Source organism: Primulina huaijiensis, unplaced genomic scaffold (genome assembly GCF_012295235.1).
Source record: "Primulina huaijiensis isolate GDHJ02 unplaced genomic scaffold, ASM1229523v2 scaffold37775, whole genome shotgun sequence".
In the NCBI taxonomy this organism is placed as follows: Eukaryota; Viridiplantae; Streptophyta; class Magnoliopsida; order Lamiales; family Gesneriaceae; genus Primulina; species Primulina huaijiensis.
In genome coordinates, this window is record NW_027358831.1 from 307,699 (window position 1) to 326,617 (window position 18,919).

General features: G+C 33.8%; 3 protein-coding genes and 1 pseudogene across 5 annotated transcripts; 2 read left to right on the top strand and 2 right to left on the bottom strand.

The window, feature by feature from the left end:
* Nucleotides 1-4,662, bottom strand: LOC140968770 (endoglucanase 10-like). Its single transcript, XM_073429872.1, has 6 exons — nucleotides 4,167-4,662; nucleotides 3,466-3,749; nucleotides 2,525-2,962; nucleotides 1,613-1,754; nucleotides 1,125-1,291; nucleotides 1-601 (listed from the first exon to the last, which is right to left on the bottom strand). Exons 1-6 carry the CDS (start codon nucleotides 4,381-4,383, stop codon nucleotides 269-271), a joined length of 1,581 nt encoding a protein of 526 aa, XP_073285973.1. The 5' UTR covers nucleotides 4,384-4,662; the 3' UTR covers nucleotides 1-268.
* A 2,640-nt stretch (nucleotides 4,663-7,302) lies between these two features.
* LOC140968808 (sm-like protein LSM3A) lies at nucleotides 7,303-9,875 on the top strand. 2 transcript variants are annotated; one of them, XM_073429919.1, is made up of 4 exons: nucleotides 7,303-7,515; nucleotides 8,576-8,671; nucleotides 9,166-9,253; nucleotides 9,671-9,875. In XM_073429919.1, the coding sequence occupies exons 1-3, from the start codon at nucleotides 7,399-7,401 to the stop codon at nucleotides 9,244-9,246; spliced, it is 294 nt and encodes a 97-aa protein (XP_073286020.1). In that variant the 5' UTR covers nucleotides 7,303-7,398; the 3' UTR covers nucleotides 9,247-9,253; nucleotides 9,671-9,875. The 2 variants fall into 2 exon arrangements, with proteins under 2 accessions (XP_073286020.1, XP_073286019.1); XM_073429918.1 differs by lacking the exon at nucleotides 9,671-9,875 and having other exon boundaries at nucleotides 9,166-9,586.
* Nucleotides 9,876-10,023: 148 nt separating this feature from the next.
* Nucleotides 10,024-12,738, bottom strand: LOC140968806 (RNA-binding protein 2-like). Of its 2 annotated transcripts, none has more exons than XM_073429916.1 (6): nucleotides 12,540-12,738; nucleotides 11,420-11,547; nucleotides 11,064-11,343; nucleotides 10,895-10,956; nucleotides 10,672-10,753; nucleotides 10,024-10,322 (listed from the first exon to the last, which is right to left on the bottom strand). In XM_073429916.1, the coding sequence occupies exons 1-6, from the start codon at nucleotides 12,619-12,621 to the stop codon at nucleotides 10,219-10,221; spliced, it is 738 nt and encodes a 245-aa protein (XP_073286017.1). In that variant the 5' UTR covers nucleotides 12,622-12,738; the 3' UTR covers nucleotides 10,024-10,218. The 2 variants fall into 2 exon arrangements, with proteins under 2 accessions (XP_073286017.1, XP_073286018.1); XM_073429917.1 differs by having other exon boundaries at nucleotides 11,420-11,671; nucleotides 12,540-12,733.
* Nucleotides 12,739-14,815: 2,077 nt separating this feature from the next.
* On the top strand, nucleotides 14,816-16,277 carry LOC140968800 (protein MITOFERRINLIKE 1, chloroplastic-like; annotated as a pseudogene).
* The last annotated feature ends 2,642 nt before the right edge of the window (nucleotides 16,278-18,919 follow it).

Below are 18,919 nucleotides of genomic sequence, written 5' to 3' on the forward strand. Positions count from 1 at the left end.
TTGCTAGTAAATGAAAGTTTTCTCACAACTAAAATTGTCCTCAGAGAACGAAATATTAGATATTTTACATCAAATACAGCTCAAGAAAAACGTACACACCATCTTTTGCAGCATAACTCAAGATCCGTCATCACAATTACAGACAAATGCAGCACCTCCAGTAAACAATTCAGCACGCTAGTGCTACGTCGTTTGGTTTTCATCATGTAGCTCAAGTGATAATGGTAAATGTAGGACGAGACCAATATGTTTTATCAGAATCTTTTTCTCAGGTAAAAGATTGTACCACGGACGATGTAGTAACTAAGCTGGAAAGGAGGCCAACTAGGACTGCGCTGTTATAAGTGCTTGGTTCGGTTTGCATTGAGTTGTTTCTTGAATCGATGAATGACTCATTAAAGAAAGGACCACCAACAAGTGCTCCCATTGCAATATTAGGATTTGGTTCATCTGATTCGAGCCACTTGAAACCATCTTTGCAACCAGTTGTTGCATCGGTTGGAATGGAGGCACCTCTATGATGGACATATTGTGGATACTTATCACCATAGCCAACAAGATAACTTATCTTCATAGGATTGCTACCCAATATATAATCAGCCTAAGAAGGCATAAGATGAATTGCTTAGTACAACACAATAACTAGAGGTGGAAGAAAATGATGGATTTGATTAAACCAAACTGAATAAGTTCGGCAATTTGGTTATTTCTATGTGTAGTTTATTAAAATTTAAAGATACGGGTTAGTTTGTTTGCCAGTTTTATTAAAAAAAAAAAAATTCAAACAAAACTTGAGTAAAAAGAAAATATCTTTTTATATATGTTTGGGTCTGATTATTTTGGTTACTTAAATTGAGTTAGTTTACTTTTGCCAAAATTCAATCTGGTTATTTTGGTTTTAAGAATTTTTTGGTCAGGTTGTTTGGTTCATGGATAAGTTTGGTTTTCGAAAGTTCAGTTTGGTTAGTAACTGAACCGATGCTCACCCCTGTGGGCAAGGGCTGGCACAGTTGATTCTGTCAACGGATAATTTAAGCAAATTTAAAAGGCAAGTTTTTCTTCGATGAAAGATTAATGTAGAAACATTTGATCCTTCGTAGAACATTGCATGATAGAATGTATACCTGTGAGATTGCAAAATTCCGGAGGTCTGAGGGTCTAAAATAATGTCCATCACAAGAAATCTTTGCTGTTCGAGATGTAAGCATGTAATCACTATAAATGACAGCCAAAAATGCCGACGCCACTGGATGCTGCAAAGCATTCCACGGGCTTATCCAAACTAAACCGCCTGCAGTTCATCCCATGAACATAAGCACATGTTTTACAGTAGTTGCATTAGATGATCTAATTGACATTAATGTGAAAGAGATATTCAGAACATTGTAAAGACCCCATATAGGTTATGGATAAAATCCCAAACGAACCATTATGTTCACTTCTTGGAATAGGGGTGGGAAGAGAAAAACTTAACCAAAACTTGTGTATGCTCAAGACCAGCAGAAAAGATACCACCAACAGATGATGAAGATGAACTATGAGTCAAAATAGGCGAAAATGAAAATCAGTAAAAGAATCCAAGTCAACAAAAAAGTATCAGACAGAAAATTACTGTCAGTTCTGCTGGATGTGGCTGTTGGAGATTTTGGCAAAAGACCACACATGACTGCCTCTGCTGATTGCCTATACTTCTGAAGAATTTTGGAATTTGAGACGTCATTTGAACCAAAGAAGTTAACCCTTGATAGCAAAACCTGTGACAAAAGCACTCAGTTACATTTGCATTTATGAACTATCCCCTTGGTTATGTACAAGCTGTGTTCTCCTTAATTCTCGAAAATTAGGAGCTTATAAGTTGCAAACATCTTATAAGATGACATCATAGTTTGTAAAATTTGCCAGACATTCTAATGCATAGTCTGATCTGTGTAACATCTAACCAAACATTTTGTGGTGATGAAAAGCTTAGCCATACACCATCTAGGCTCGATCTAAGGGAACACGATGAGCGATATTATGTTCCCACTGCCTCTGATTTCTGAACACTATAACTCCAAGCCTTTGCGAGAGCCAAAGACAATGGATCAATTTGTTTTTGGTATAGGAGTTATCTGAAAAATATTTTTTGCAAAATGTGACGTAGGTTTGATTCGGTTTCTCAAAAAATATTTCTACAGAATGTATCTAACATAAAAATTCATGAGTTGCAGATAAAACATATTAAATTTATAATTTTAGTAATATATGTATATTATTTTAAAATATTTCAAGTATAGCGTATTCTGTCAAAAATGAAGTATAACGTCATATAAGAGTATTTTGGTTGAGAGTGGAGAACAGTTGAATTAAAATTACTGATTATGCAGAGGGATTTGAAAAGGGTGAAAACATATTTTGGCGAAAGGAAAAAGAATAGGAGTATTATGTTTGGTTCTGGGAAATACGGTATATCAAATGAACCAAACCTACCCAACGTGTCTCAGAGGTGAAAGAACAGATTTACCAGAATGGAGACTTGGATTACCTGCATTCCAGCAAGTTTATTATCCCAGCTAAACCATGTTGGACTTCCCCAGTTAGCATAGTCATCACCATTTTTCCCAGTCACATATTCGAAATATGATTTCTCACCAGTTGCATGATATAACCAACTAGCTGCCCACAATAGCTCATCTCCAAAGCCAGAGGAATTATAGTAAGTTTGTGCTTCAGGAATGCTGATGGAATATGACCCTCTATACATGTCAGCAAACGTAAACAATTGTACAGCATGCTTCAAAAGCACATTTGAGTACACCGAATCTGTGGTCTTAAACACCAGAGATGCTGATGCAAGAGCTGCGGCAGTTTCGGCAGCAACCTCGGTTCCTGGGGCAGAAGTATTTACCTGAGCAAGCGGCCTTTCCGCTGTCATGTCCTCAGGTCGAACCCAACAACCATGGTCTACTTTAGGACTGCCCACCTGCCGAAGTTTCAATATTATTCTATATTCTTGACTAACAGAAAGATGATGAAAATGTCATACTTCAAACGCACAGTTTCACACACTTTGGAAGTTGAAAAAATTGGGCATCCCATGCTTGAGAAAATAGAGGGGACTACACAGTAAGATGGGAATTCCATGTTTATTATCATTCTGGTCAAACGAGTTTTTTTCCGAACTTCATGTTAATTGTTCCGAACACATAAATTTCATTTCATCCTCAAAATGCAGTCTCTTAGTTTTCTTGGCTAAAGATTACATATTTTTTGCTATTAAACTTACTCGTCAAGCCTACAAAACAAATGGAAACAAGTGATGATTTTTAGAGATGCACTTGCACCTCCAAAAATAGCACGGAAGAAATTGACAAGAAGCTCACTTTCACGAAAGTAACATCTCCAAATCTTCCGGCATGTGCATAAATTGATCTAAATGATCATCGAGGAAGGTCAGCTCTCAAAAAGCAAAAAGATTAGACCAACCTGAACATATAAGACATTATCCGTAGGATGACAATTGATGATGTAATCCGTAATCCACTTGAGTGAATCTTGAGCAGCTTCCAATTGATTCACCACCTTCATTTGATCACCGTACTCAAGTATAGTCCATGATAATACTGTGGCAGTGAAAGCCATTGGAAATCCGAACTTCATATGATCCCCTGCATCAAACATCCCTTTTGAAAGATCCAACTTCGCTTCACTTCCATCTTTCAAAGCCGAATCTCCCCTCCAGGGTATCTGATTATTCACCAATTTCCCAGCTGCAGCATTAATTGGGGAGAGTTCCGCCATTAACAAGATATTGTTTCGCATTATTCGGGAAAGAAAAACGGATAATGACTGTAATCTGAGTCTAATTCATCCACTAAGTAAAAAATATTACCAGCATAGACACATTGAATCAGTTACAGACGTGCTTAAGCTATCTATAGAATTTTACAGTTAAACAAAAGCCAATAAACAGACTCCCAAATTCAGCATGAGCATCAAATTGATCTGAATCGCTTAAAAGTTCTAAAAATACATGAACAAATGATGAGTCACTAAATAATGATGGGTTCTTACGTTCCCGTTTTAAAACTTTTAAAAGGAAAAAGGGAACTATATAAACAGATCAAATTTCATGACACATTCACAGCAAAAGAGCAATGACGGATCAGAGAAAGGGTATAATGTACATTTTTGTATGTCAAAAAACTGCACAGCAACTTTGAGAGCATCAGCATATTTCTGCGTAACGGCGCCTGGAGGCCCCGGAACTGGTTCAGCCTCCGGCTCCTTAGACTTGTGCATTTTGTGCTTCAAAGTCAAGAAAAGTGCGAATGCAATTGCTGCCAAAACTATGAACACCAGAAACCAACCGCACCACCCTCTCGATCGCCTTTTTTCCTCCATTTATTTCCAGAATGGGGACCAAAAAAACTCAACTTTCTGCTCCAAAAACCAACAATGTGTATCCTTTCTAAAGCCCGGATCTAAAACCTGCAGCAGGGCTAGTATGTTTTCAAGGGCCGAATCGAAAATGCGGGTAGAACTTGAAAATGACGACAGGAAAATGAAGAATTTAGGAAGGTTTTGGGGAAACGTGGTGGTGTCATATAGTCCAAGGATTCGAATTACAATGGGATTTTGTGCGGAAAACAGAGCACCGACAATATTTTTCCTCCAAATCTTCCTACACAAAGGTGTAGACTTGCGTAACATGAACTTACGATAATACCCTTTCCAGTTGGCTCGGAGACTTCACTTGCGGTTGGTTAGGTGCATTCATGGTAGTGTCGGTCAACATCCCCGTTTCTTATAATTCTATTTAGTTTTTTTTCTGGGTTTTTATCCAATTATTATTATTATTTAGTTTTTTTTCTGGGTTTTTATCCAATTATTATTATTATTACAAAGACTTAATTGTAATTATTACAAAATGTATTTGAAATGATAAAATTATCTTTGATTTTATTTGAAAAAAAATTTGTTACACTCAAAAAAATTACCCAACTCAAATAACAATTAAATAATCAAGACATTAACTATCGAGCATCACTTGAACAAATAAATCAATTTATATTATATGAAAGATATGTTCTACCTATACTAAAATCATTACACAAAATGAATATTTAAATATACAAATCAAGAGTGGGTGTGTTTTAGTTTTAGGTGAGACGATACATCAAATGGACTCATAATAATTTCAACCAATATATGCAAATTTGCCACAAATCAAATCAACTAAGAGGAATAGAGTATGTTTGACTAAGCTAATTAGAAACATTTTTTAGTAGGTCCACAGGAAGACACTCTTACGGATCTTTATCCGTTATACGGGTCAACTGTGTCTATATTTATAATAATAAGCAATATTTTTTGCATGAAAAATAATATTTTTATGAATGATTCAAAAAAGAGATCTGTCTCACAATATAGTTTTTTTAAAACATTTTTAGGAACTTATAAGTTGTCAGAACTTATTTTAAAACTAGTTGTTGAAGTGTTTGCATGAATTTATTTTAACCACTCAAAGATATTGATATGTTGGTATTAAAAGTTCATTTTATTGTCAAAATTATCAAAAACATGTATAATGTTATGAAACTAATGTAAGTAGTAATAATATACGAAAATAGTTTTAAAATAAATCTAAATTTTTTTACAAATTAAAACTATTTTTTATTTTAATTTAGAAAATCTATATTATTTGAATAATATCTTAAAATAATATTTAATATTTAATTAGTGGAGGACATGGTGAGGATTTATGAAAATAAGAAATGATATTTTGGAGAAGTGAAATGTTAAAATTAGATTTTTTTTTAAAGTTAGGTTATCCAAATTTTTTTGAAACAATTTATAAATTTGTCAAACAATTTATTTAAACAGTTTAAAAGTTATTTGACGAAATTAATGTCAAACAAATTTAAACCTTCAAAATAGTTTATAAGTTGTTTTTTAGAGCTTATAAGCTCGACCAAACACACTTTTAAGTGTCGAGTTGACACACATCAACTCTAGTTCGAGTTTATCCGCTCAAAATCTCATCAAACTAAATGTAGTTAATCATTCATTACAACACCTTAAAACGTGAAACAATTGATTGACCGCAATAAATATGAAATTCAAGAACGAAATTAAGAAGCGTAAATGATTTATGTAGTTAATCATTCATTATTACACCTAAAAACGTGAAGCAATTGGTTGACCCCAATAAATATGAAATTCAAGAACGAAATTAAGAAGCATAAATGATTTTTTTTTTCAAGTACGTAATATCAATGTATGTCCAGTAATCATACTCATTATATGAGACCGTCTCACGGATCTTAATCTGTGAGACGGATCAACCCTATCCATATTCACAATATAAAGTAATACTCTTAGCATAAAAAGTAATATTTTTTCATGGATAACCCAAATAAGAGATCCGTCTCACAAATACAACCTGTGAGACCGTCTCACACAAGTTTTTGCCTATATCTATTATAAATAGAGCAAGATTGGAGCGGTACAGAACCAAAACTTATTATTATCTATTATTATTAGTGATAATTTTAATATTATTATAATAATATTATTAATATTTTAAAAAATAATAATATATTAATACTAATAATATTATTATTTTATTTATTAATATTATTTTGGGACAGTTTGTGGATAGGGATAATATCTCCATACCCGCTACGAACTATTTCGAGGATTTTAAAAAATCCCGAATCCGAAAAAATCGGAGATCTCCGTTCTCTTTTCATGAGTTCCCAAAGACGTGAAGAAAATTGTCATCTCTACTCCTAAGTCACCATAAGATCTCGAATTTCCAACATTAAAGTTCTATCCGAACCAAGTCTCAACGTTGGAGAACTCCTTGGATCGCTTGTAGTGAATCCGAGAATGAACAAACATGGGATGGTTCGTCAATCTCAACTCTTTGATTGCAGGGACCAATTGATGGGATTTTATTAATTAATTTAAAATTTTTTTTATTTCTTTTTTGATAGCATATCATATTATGTTGTACCTATTTACCAATTTTTGGTGAACGTCCCCGAAGTATGAAATTGAATCAATGTTGTTCGTTGGTGGTAAAAAAAAACTATGAAATTTAAATAAAAATCAAGCGTTGCATTGATTTTGATTTAATTTGTCTATGAAAATTTTATTTGGTTTTAATTTATTTTTCAAAATAAAATAAAAATTGACACGCAAAATAACCTCTGGGAAATTATTTTGCAAATAAATATTATCCGGAAATTGGGAAAAGGGCGTCAGTTGCGAATTACACTCTCTGGTTTAAATATCTATAACTTTAGGGTTTGAAGTGTAATACACTGTTTTAAAGGGGAAACTCAAAGTGAAGGGTTTCTGTAACAGCGCAAGTAGACGAGTAGCAGAGTACAGTGAAACTAGAAAATCCAAATGGGGAGCGAAGAGGAGAGCACGGTGAAGGAACCGCTGGACCTTATTCGTCTCAGCCTGGACGAGCGCATCTACGTCAAGCTCCGTCATGACCGCGAGCTTCGCGGCAAGCTCCACGTCAGTTCACCGCTCTCCTTTTCTCTCTCTTTCCGTCTATGTTGGGTTTTGCATGCACATTTTTGTGTCATGTGTGTTTACATTGTTGTCCGGATGAAAAGGGTTGTAAATTTTGTCGTAATTTGTCAGTTTTGCACCCAAAAGTCATTCTTCATTTATTTGTTATGAAAAGTGATAACCTTGAAGTTGCTCCAGATCATTTGTCTCTTAATGCATTCAGGGTGCACCAATGAGTCTGTTATGGTATCGTGTCGCCTGAGGCACATCGCTGCTTGTCCAGAAGAGGACTTTGGTATTTGGACTGAGAGGTAGCTCGTATCAATTGGGAAAACCTCCACCTATGTTGACGACCCCCCCCCCCCCCCCCCCAAAAAAAAAAAAAATCCCTGTGAGAAATGAATGATGCACACCTGAATCGTGTCTGTGTGTATACAAAAAACAATGTGGTTTAATAATTCCGGGTTAATCAATTAAAAGGACGACTCGGTTTGATTATATTGTGGTTGGTTATTGTGTTTCATTTGTATTTTCGAACTTTCTAGGACAAAAAGGTTGGTGGGATAATTATTTAAGCCTTTGAGGCATTAGGAAAAAAAGGGGGAGGATCAAATAAAATGTTAACATGACAAATTTTATTGAATGAATAGATAGTACCCTGAATCATTGGCAATTGAATTCTCAAACTATTGTATCCCAGGAAAGTAGGGTGTTCTTAATATTTGGTTTGATGCTAATGTCCATTATAAATACAAATCTTTAAATCTTTCTTACTCGTGCATATACACGGAGACCCCAAACGACGGGTCCACATTGCATACGTCTTTCAGACATCCTCAAGTCCCCTACCTGACCTTAGCAGGACTTGATAGCATATATTCATGTGTGGTAGTCATAAAATTCCTTGCTTTTTGCTTGATATCTTATAGAAAGATTCTTAGTTACATTGTCCGTTTGCTTATTTGTGGTTGGACTCTCATAAAAAATGAACGTGGTGCTCGGATTTCTCATTGCTGGTTGAAAGAGGAATATCATATTCTCTCTTCTGATGTGAACTTGGCAGGCTTATGATCAGCATTTAAATATGATTCTTGGAGACGTGGAAGAAATTGTGACTACAGTTGAGATTGATGACGAAACTTATGAAGAAATTGTCAGGGTATGTTACATATATGTGTGTGTGTTTATGTATGTGTGTGTGTGATGTTAAGTTAGTTTTTATAAAGAAATTGCTAAAGGTGTGTTTGAATCAAAGGATTATCACATTATTGGATGCGTTTTGAGTTACATTGAATTTAAATTGTCCTTTTTCATTTTAAATATATGACTTAATGAATTGCTTTCGAACTCTCTCAAGATTGAGTTATTTGTAATTCAACCATCAAATCCTTCTTCCAATCTCAAATCACTTACGATGCAGCCTAAGTGAGTTTGATGGTTCAAGAAAGTTTCATATTCTAGTTTTATGATATGAAAGGAATGTTAAAGTGAAATCATCTCGTATTTTTATTTTTGCTATTTATTGATTTCTTTGCCCGAGCAGGCCAATCACAACTTGTATCGTTTCTGTATTTGTTCTTGCTCAACTGAACTCATATTTATTTTAGTAAGTTATTCTTTATGTTCTTATGATAACTTTGATTACCATTTCAGACCACAAGGCGTACGGTGCCATTTCTATTCGTGAGAGGGGATGGTGTTATTTTGGTTTCACCGCCGCTCAGAACAGCTTGATCCATTGGTAGTGCACTATGTATCGGTTGTTTAAATGCTTCTTCATGAAAACCGCTTGCAATTATGTGATCCTCTTTTTGTTATTTGCCTGGTGGCACTGATTGGTAACTGTTTGAAAATGTTGAAAGGTAACCTTGTATCATCAATTGAGGGCAACGAGACATGCTTTTCAGTTAAAGTGGAAATGCATATTATCTTTCCAATACTTTAGCTAAATGTGGGGAGTTTCTCAGACTCATATGTTCGATTTGTACACAGATTTGATTGAGCAGCGAACCTCTTTGCTTGAATTGTTTCAAACATCATTCGAAATATCGAAATTTATGTTTGAGTTTTTTAATACCTTAACCAATTTAGATTATTTTTGTATAACTTCTATTGAAAATTTCGAACTTCTCTTAAATTTTCTTTAAATTGTCCTCAGTAAACTAAAAAGCGCATCTGGAACACGAAGACCTCAAGGGAGACAAATATGTGAGCAGGTTTCACTTTAAACCACTGTTAGAACTTCTTGTCCAATTATAATTGTATTCCATCAACATGATTACCCTAGAATCTCCTATTCAAGTGTATAACACATATTTATGATAATTGTCAGCTTAAATAACGATGCATTTTCGCTATATTCAATCACGGACATTACAACAATATTTGACAAAGAATTGTCAGTGGCCGGCTTTATGGGTTTCTGGATTATGTCCACTTACAGAAGTTGGCTGTGTCAACTATTGAAAATAAAAATTAAGCAAGTAAACAGATTATATTGCGGGAACAAGAAAAGAACAAACCAAATTAAGCTACATTATAAATCATACAACATAATATAATGCCACCAGCTAATAAAAAGAGATGAAATCATACAGCCACACCCCATTTCTAAATTGCAAGACGCAAAGTTATTGACTTATTTTGGACACTACCTACCATCCAAATAAGTTAATGTCATGCTGTAGAAGGAAAAGTAATGGTTGCTCATCGCCTCCAGCGAGATCCAGGGGCAGACCTCCGACCTGGAGATTTTGAGAACTGCAGACGCAAATAAGGAGAATCTGTATCTTCTTCATCCATCTTATAACCTGCATAAACAACCAATATTTACTTATAGCGAGGAATACTATAACATTTATACCCTTCCTGCGTTTTAGCAAACTTAAGTTGTAAACAATTTAAATAATTGCTTCATTTCGCTAATTACCCCAATTTTCACCAAACATTGAGTATCTTCATTTCGACACGTCAAGGAGACACCAGTCGCACATTTCAAATAACTTTCAATTAGACAAATATTCGCTTTCAATTTTTTCAACCCAAACAAACGAAGAGGTCAGAAGTTTGAGGAATCGAGATCTAACCACCTGAAAATCTTACATAATTGATATTTTTTAAAAAGAGAAGCCATATTTACTTAAAACAAAAGGCAATCACCTTGCAAAGCACTTAAAGCAGTTGCTGCACAAGCCGCATCCACGAAATCAACGAAGCAAAGAATAAGGGGATCTCCACCTCGCTGCATAAGTAAATATTTAATCAAAACCCCACATACGTGTCAACTTCAATATGATGTATATGGGAAAGAATAAAGATGGCCTAGAAGAAATTTCAAGTTCATGAGCAGAAAGCGATCTTGGAAAATTTGCAGCCTACTTACATGTTTGGAATCCTTTCTTACAAGCCTTACTTCTTTGTACCCTACAAAAGGGCGAAAAATATCTATGGAAGTTAAAGAATGAAGAACAGATTAGAGAATGTACCATAATCGGAGCACGCAAATGTAGATAAAAAAGTTTCATAGAATTATGACCAAATTTAAAGGATACGAGCCACTTCCCGCCGTGTACTGTTAGGTGGAAGCCCCTCGATGTACAGCGTACTAGAAGCATCTGGAGGTAGTGGTATAATTTCCCGGGGTACAGTAATTCTATTTACTGGAGGTGGACCAAAACCAGTGCCTCTATCATTCGGTCCTAGTTCAGGACCCACGTCTTCCAGATGCTTTATTGCAAGATGATCCTGTAGATGGAAAGCGGGCATAACTCTACCAGCAGCATTTCCAACTCCCATTTGGTTAAACTGGCTACCATCCTCAGAATGTGATTGCTGGAAAAAAAAAAGCAATTATTTAAACTCCAGCACGCATACACACAACTGAAAAAAGATTACAAGGTGGGATTACCGAACTACGAAGATAATTGTCATATGCCGACCCTAAGGATTTTGTGTCCTTTATCGGTCTAGACCCATCCAGATCATGATTCCGGGATAGAATTTCAGAAGCAAAGTTCCCCTCAATTGGTGGAAGATCTACATTAGTAAGAAATAACATTTAACGGCAGAACTTCATGCATTCATTTAGTCTTCTATTTAAGCATCATAGAAGCATCTTAATCTGCCTCTTCTCATGAGCCAATGTCATTTGCCACAGTTCCTGTATGTTGTAACACATTTTCTGAGAACTACAAATTTTGAAAATCTGGACAGAGTTCTGTGATTGTGATTTCTCTAAACCAGAAAAAAAGCAGAAACAGAATTGGAAAATTAAACAAATGATCTATTTGGTCCAAAGGTCAAGGGAAAATTGCAAAAGTCTTGGTCCAAAGGTTGGAGATTAAAGTCCGGTCAAACTTTCAAATCATAAATTTTAATTCAATATAAACATTTAAGTGATTTGCAGAAAATAGAGAGAAAACTAGGCTTCAAAAGTTCCAGAAGAGTAGACAAAAAGATGTTATATTAATGATGGTTCAAAAAACACAACACGATACCAGGCTCCATTTGGTTTGGATCATAAGGTCCTGACGGATTAAACACCCAGCAATATCACCATCTTTGTTGGATTTTCGTAATCCTAAAGCATATCCGTCAGCCTGGTATGCATGCTACAGTTCGTCGATTAAAAATCTCACCCAAGAGGTGTTGATAATGTCATGAAGGGAACAGTACATTTTGCTAATTAGTCAAATAGACAAGTGGCTATGAGGATTTAACTCACCAACACTCCCAACACCTGGACGAATTCAGGTTAATTTTCAGTTCATTACCCATAAAACAACTGTTTGATGACAATAAGCTAAATTTTCAATATCCGTAAGTTAATAGCCCTGGACGAATTCATGTTAACAAATTAAAATCAACCAAATTATAATGCAGTAAAGCAATTGCCTTTTATCAATTCGCCAGAAGCTGAAAAATTCGCAACAATAAAAGCAACGGCCCGTTCTCATCCGTAAACAGATTCAAAATCCTCGAAATGAAAAAAAGAAAAAAAAATTAGGGCAAATTAAGCGGCTAAATACCAAAATCAGTTCGATTTCGCTTAAGCGGGGTGGCCGATTGATACGGCGGAGGCTGCTGATTACTCCAATAATCATCCCCCATCAGAGCAGTAAAACTGCAAGAAGAATTACGGTAATAATGTCGTAAAAACACCGCAGGTTTCAGAATGACGGTGGCTTTTGATTTTATTCGTTATTTGGTGGTGCGGGAGGTATACATCCTCTTGCAAACACAGCATTTTTAGTCCTATTTATACCATAATTTGTTATTTATATTATTAAATTCCAACATTACCTGATAATTTTAGAAACTGAACAAAAATTAAAAAAAAAATTAATTTAACAAGAATATAATTGCAAACCTTTTTTGGAATTTTAATTTATTTAAAAAGAAATCCAAGTTACATATGCTTCTTCTAATTTTTTTCTGCTTAATTTGCCATTTTAAATAAAATTTAATAAATTCATTATTTTCATATGTGAAATGAGTGGAAATAAAATTATAAAAAAAAAACTAAACATACGTTTATGCTTTTTTTTTCTAAGAAAGGGGGAGCTTTTAAGTGATATAAATAGGTTTGAGTAGGTCTCTTGTGAGACGGTCTCGCGAATCTTTATCTGTGAGACGGATCAATCCTACCGATATTCGCAATAAAAAGTAATATTCTAAGCATAAAAAGTAATATTTTTTCATGGATGACTCAAATAAGGGATCCGTCTCACAAAATACGACCCGTGAGACCGTCTCACACAAGTTTTTGTCAATAGGGTTTTAGGATTTTATTTTTTGATTTTTGGGGGTAAAAATCGATGTAATATTGGATTTATTTCTAATATTTTAGAAGATTGATTTTTAAGAGATTAATTAATTTTAATTATTCAGCTGAAATATACAGGAACAAACATCATTATCTATTTTCATTCTCATTTCCTAATATATATCTTAACACATCATTTCATTATTTTTGAAAAGATATTATATGATTATATTAGAATACAAATTCATAAATTCGAAAATAAATTTATTAAATAATGATATTTACACTCCAAATATTATTAATTAAAATCCATTTTGAGTTATTATATTATAATATAATGGCAAAATTACATTTGACAATTCTTTTGATATATGAAGACATGTAACATTCAAACTATTACTTAGTCGATATATTTTTATATATTTATACACACAGTTTTCAACATTTTGATGCCATTATAAGCGAGTCTGGTATTTTTCAGAGCAAAATCCCACTCTTCATATGCATACACATACTGATCGTAGGAGAGTAGCATCATGGGAAGAGCGTAGCAATTGTGGCGTTCATACATGTCAGTTTATTTTTTAAAAAAAATTGCACGGTTTTATAGAAACTGTCGCCGATTTGCTGACACGCGGGCCCCACATGTTTTGAATTAGATGTGTGAATGTTAAAATGAATGTGGACAGCGGGACCTACAAATAATGAGTGTGAATGTTAAAATGAATGTGGAAGAATAGATGTGTTAATGTAATGTGAATGTGGCATGTGGACCACACGATTTTTGAGGAGGTAGTGGGTGCGGATGCTCTCAATGGAATAGCCACGTCATGGGAAGAGCAGAAAAGCCACACCACTCCATTACTAGACAAAAGATATTGTCGACGACAATTGATAAAAATACAATTCACAAATTTGAAGTTCGGATTTCAAATTTACTAAAACTTTTATATATATATCAGACTTGATATATATAACAATGTCACGTATCAAAAAAATGTTTAATGATCATTTTGAAAAATTTTAAATAAAATAAAGAGCTTAAACTAACTTTTGATGTACAATAGAGCAAAATATAAATGAAAGCACGGTTTTGAGATTAATTTGAAATTTATTTTTATAATAATATATATTTTTAGTTGTATATTACGTATATAAATAAAATCTTTTAGTTACATATATAAAAATACACGTTGATTCTTAAAATCTAATAAAAAAATTATTTTCGATTCTCATGTCTCTAAAAAAATATCTATCTAAAAGTGAGATGACATGTATTACGAGGAATAATCTACAAGATTATATAATTAGTAAAAATTATTATTATTATATATAATATTAAAGTTTTGCGATTTATTTTAATTTTCTGTCCTTTTTTGTTTCAAACTTTAGAAATTAAAAATTAAAGATTTGAAACTTTTATATTCATCGAATGAATGATACATAATTATTCGTATTTATATGTCTTTTTAGTTTTATCCAAACAAAAATGGATGACGAATGTATCAAATAATAATTGTTGTAAAAATGTATATTTTATCATAGAATTAACAAGTATGAAAAAGGATAGTTTTGTCGAGCTTTATTATAAAAAATCAAAATAAAATCTATGGAAGGTAAGTACCGGCTTCGTCTTCTATCAGCAATTTCTCGTGCCTTCCCTGGTCCTTGTTGCTGACGAATTCTGCGGCATATCCAAACCTGATTTAGAGCAGCATATCCAAACTTGTCCCATCCTTTATCCTCGATGGAGACTTCGACCAGCAAATCTCTGGCCCTCCTCTCTGCAAATTCGCTCACTCCCATTTCCATCGACGAAATTCAATTCCGTTTTTAACCACCTCAACACCACCCTCATTTCCTGCCCAACTCCATGCTTCCAAAACCCTAACCCAAAAACCAGGCAAAACCCAGAATTTTCAACATTTCCCGATGTAAGTTTGAAGTTTTCCTCCACCAGCGTTTCGATTCACAGCAAAATCAACAACCCAGAAAAGCCCACGTTTCAGAATTGGTTGAAGCCCGCCACAAAGGCTCTCTCGCGGTCCATGCTTTGTTCAAGAAGTCCATGCTTTGTTCAAGAATCTTTCTGTTCTTGAGAGGGCAGTCATCGTAGCTGCAGCTGGTGGCATTGCCGGTGCTTTTACGTATGTCTGTCTTCATCCACTTGATACAATCAGAACTAAGCTACAGACTAAAGGGGCGTCCGAGATTTACAAGGGGGCGTTTGATGTCATAGTCAAGACTTTTCACTGTGATTGTGGGTTCCACTTTTTCCTCTGCGGTTTACTTTGGGACCTGCGAGTTTGGTAAGTCCGTTCTTTCGAAAATGGGGACATATCCGCCGGTGTTGATTCCTCCCACTACTGGTGCGATGGGGAATATCATGTCCTCGGCAATAATGGTGCCGAAGGAATTGATCACTCAGAGGATGCAGGCCGGCGCAAAGGGTAGGTATTGGAAGGTTTTGTTACGAATTTTGGAGAAAGATGGGATCTTGGGGCTATATGCGGGGTATAGTGCTACATTGCTTAGGAATTTACCCGCTGGCGTTTTGAGCTATTCTTCGTTTGAGTAGTTGAAAACTGCGGTGTTGAGGGAGACAGGAAAAGCCTTTTCGGAGCCTTTTCAGAGTGTGGTCTGCGGAGCATTGGCAGGGGCAATTTCTGCATCTTTGACAACCGCATTGGATGTGGTGAAAACCAAGCTGATGACTCTGGGTCATGGAGAGTCTATGAATAGGATTGCTCCCGCAAGCTACAATGGGGTCACCGATATGGTTAAGCTAATACGGAAGGAAGAAGGGTGGGTTGGCTTTACCCGTGGGAATTGGATGGGACCTCGAGTGTTTTACTGTGCATGTTTTTCGGCTATAGGCAGGGGTGAGCAATATTTCGATTAAATCGAATTAACCGATCGAACCGAGCCAATTCGGAAATTCGGTTCGGTTATTTCGGAAATTCGGTTTTTAAGTTTAAAAAATATCGGTTATATCGGTTAATTCGGTTCAGTTACGGTTTTCAAAATTTTGAATTCGGTTAACCGAATTATTAAATAATATTATTTAATAAATTTTTATTATTTATCAATATATATATATATATATATTTAAATTTTTAATTTTAAAATTTAATTTGTTATTCTTATTCCCCTTTCACGGATCACAATCAGATTCCCCTAGATTTTGTGCTGAATCTCCTTCATGGAACTAGATTTATATATATATATTTTTTGTGGCCATGTCATGTTATTTTATAAAAATATGTATTAATTGTGTTCAAACAAAACTTATACATTTGTGATGTGTGTGATTTCATGTTTTTATGCATTTGTGTCGACGGTAGTGTTTAAAAAAAAATTACATATATAATTACAATTAAAGCGCAAATTTTTTTAAAAACTAATCGGTTAATTCGGTTCGATTTTCATCGATTATGAAAATTAATTCGGTCGGTTCGGTTATGGCTAAATATTTCGGTTCGGTTCGGTTATTGCTAATTCGGTTCGGTCGGTAACCGAATTAACCGAATACTCACCCCTAGCTATAGGGTACTTTGCATTTGAGACAGCCCGGCTTACATTTTCGAATAATATTCATGCTGGATATAAGAACTCGGTTATCTTTTCCGTGTTTTTATCCAGTTTCTTTGACCTTGATGTTGGCTTAACACGAGCAGGGCAGTTGCTATGTCCTTATATCTCCATGCCTTGAATCTAGCTGTGACGTTATTCAACCGCTACCTTCAAGTGATTGCAATCATGTCGTCGTTAATTCGAAATTGGCGTTTTACTTACTTTTACTGGGTAACTTGTGGCCATAAATTTTCTTTCAACCATCCATTGTTAAATGCGTAAAATCAAGTTATTTTCCTCGATAATTAAATTGTTAATTGGGCATATATATTATTTAAACTAGTGTTCCGTGGCACACGATGCGTGTCATGTTAATTTTTTTTGTATTTGATAATTTTTGTGTAAAAAAATTATTTTATTTTATTAGGATATAATACTTATAATTAGATAAGATTTAATAAGATAATAATAAATTTTTTTAAAAAAAACATACAAAAATTACTAATAAACTCACACCAACAAAGGTAGCAAAAAACTATTTCGAAGGTTAAAATTAGTTAGTATGGTATACATTAATGAAATTCAATTTAAATCAATAAAATAAAAAATAAATAGATATTTTTTTTAAAAAAAATATGAATTTGATTAGACGTTATGTTATATTGGGCCTGGGGTGAGGCCCATATGTCTTTGTAGTGAAGCACAATGACAAAATTCCAACCAAACACAGAGGAAGATAATGTCAAATACACAGTGATGATACATCTGATCTGTATAATGCAATAGCATGTAATTATCATTCTATCTTTTTTTGGAAAAATATAAAGAAATTTTTTGTTCTACTTTAAACAAAAAAAATTGTTGAGGATTGAAATTTAAGAAAATTAAAATTTCAGCTGATTATGCATTAGATTATCGCTTAATAATGTTTGTAATCTCTAAAAATAAGTAATTTTTTTTTATATTTTTCTTTGTAAATTCCTAAATTGTCTGAATAAATTTTTTGTCAGTGTTTCGATGGACTGATGATTATGATTTGTTACGTTAATTATAATGAAAAGTTGTTACGAGCACTTCTGTATTGTATTGTTTGTTGATTGTCTTTTTGGATAACAATGAAAATAATACAATCGATATCGACAAATCCTTCCTTTATTTATTTAAATAAAATGTACTTAAATAATGTTAATTGTAACTCGGTGGTGTTGGTAATTAAGTACTTGCTGGTAAGGTCCACGTGGATATAAAACTATGCCGTATGGAAATTCTAATGCCTTAAAAAAATATTAGACTTTTTTAATAATTGCAAATATTATTTTAATAAATACAAATCGCCTTAAAAAACAGAAAAATAAAAGACTTTCGGGATATCGTATTTTAATGGGGAAGGTGTTGCTACAATTTCATTATATTATTAACTGCACTTACCATCCTATGTCAGACAACAATAAAGTTTTTATTTACAAATTTACGAATGAAGTTGTCACAACTCTTTATTTATTACTTTATTATTATTAAATAACACAAGTGGCAACCTAACAAAAAATTTGAATACAAATTATATATATATTTTTACCGTGATCCCACAAACTATATAAATATAAATAATTTAGGTAAAAATTTGTGTGAGACGGTTTTATAGATCGTAGTTTGTGAGACGAACTTTTATTTGGGTCATCAATGAAAAATTATTACTTTTTATACTAAAAATATTATTTTTTATTATAAATATCGGTAGGATCGACCCGTCTCACAGATTAAAATCCGTGAGACGGTCTCACATGAAACTCACTTTAATATTTATTGTGGCTATCGATAAGATGATATTCATTTATTAGATACGATCAAATATGTCAAATCCAATAAGTGATTATTATCTTATTTATAAACATAAAGATTAATATAGTTGATAATAAGCATAACAAAATTATATATATAATTCATCAAAACTAAATGGTTTTAATTTAGCAAGGACATACTTGTGCCTTCGTCGGTGGGAAAATTAAAATAATTTAAATAAAAAAAATAGTGATAAAAAGAAGAACGTGGTGGCTATAATTTTTTGGTAAT

Coding starts and splice junctions, on each gene's coding strand:
- LOC140968770 (XM_073429872.1), bottom strand. CDS start 4,383: ATGGAGGAAAAAAGGCGATCGAGAGGGTGGTGCGGTTGGTTTCTGGTG. Junction 2,963..3,465: donor ATAATGTCTTATATGTTCAG/GTTGGTCTAATC, acceptor AAACTTCGGCAG/GTGGGCAGTCCTAAAGTAGA. Junction 602..1,124: donor GGAATTTTGCAATCTCACAG/GTATACATTCTA, acceptor ATGCCTTCTTAG/GCTGATTATATATTGGGTAG.
- LOC140968808 (XM_073429919.1), top strand. CDS start 7,399: ATGGGGAGCGAAGAGGAGAGCACGGTGAAGGAACCGCTGGACCTTATT. Junction 7,516..8,575: donor AGCTTCGCGGCAAGCTCCAC/GTCAGTTCACCG, acceptor TGAACTTGGCAG/GCTTATGATCAGCATTTAAA. Junction 8,672..9,165: donor CTTATGAAGAAATTGTCAGG/GTATGTTACATA, acceptor TTACCATTTCAG/ACCACAAGGCGTACGGTGCC.
- LOC140968806 (XM_073429916.1), bottom strand. CDS start 12,621: ATGGGGGATGATTATTGGAGTAATCAGCAGCCTCCGCCGTATCAATCG. Junction 10,754..10,894: donor TAAGAAAGGATTCCAAACAT/GTAAGTAGGCTG, acceptor TTACTTATGCAG/CGAGGTGGAGATCCCCTTAT. Junction 10,323..10,671: donor TGCTTTAAGTGCTTTGCAAG/GTGATTGCCTTT, acceptor TTGTTTATGCAG/GTTATAAGATGGATGAAGAA.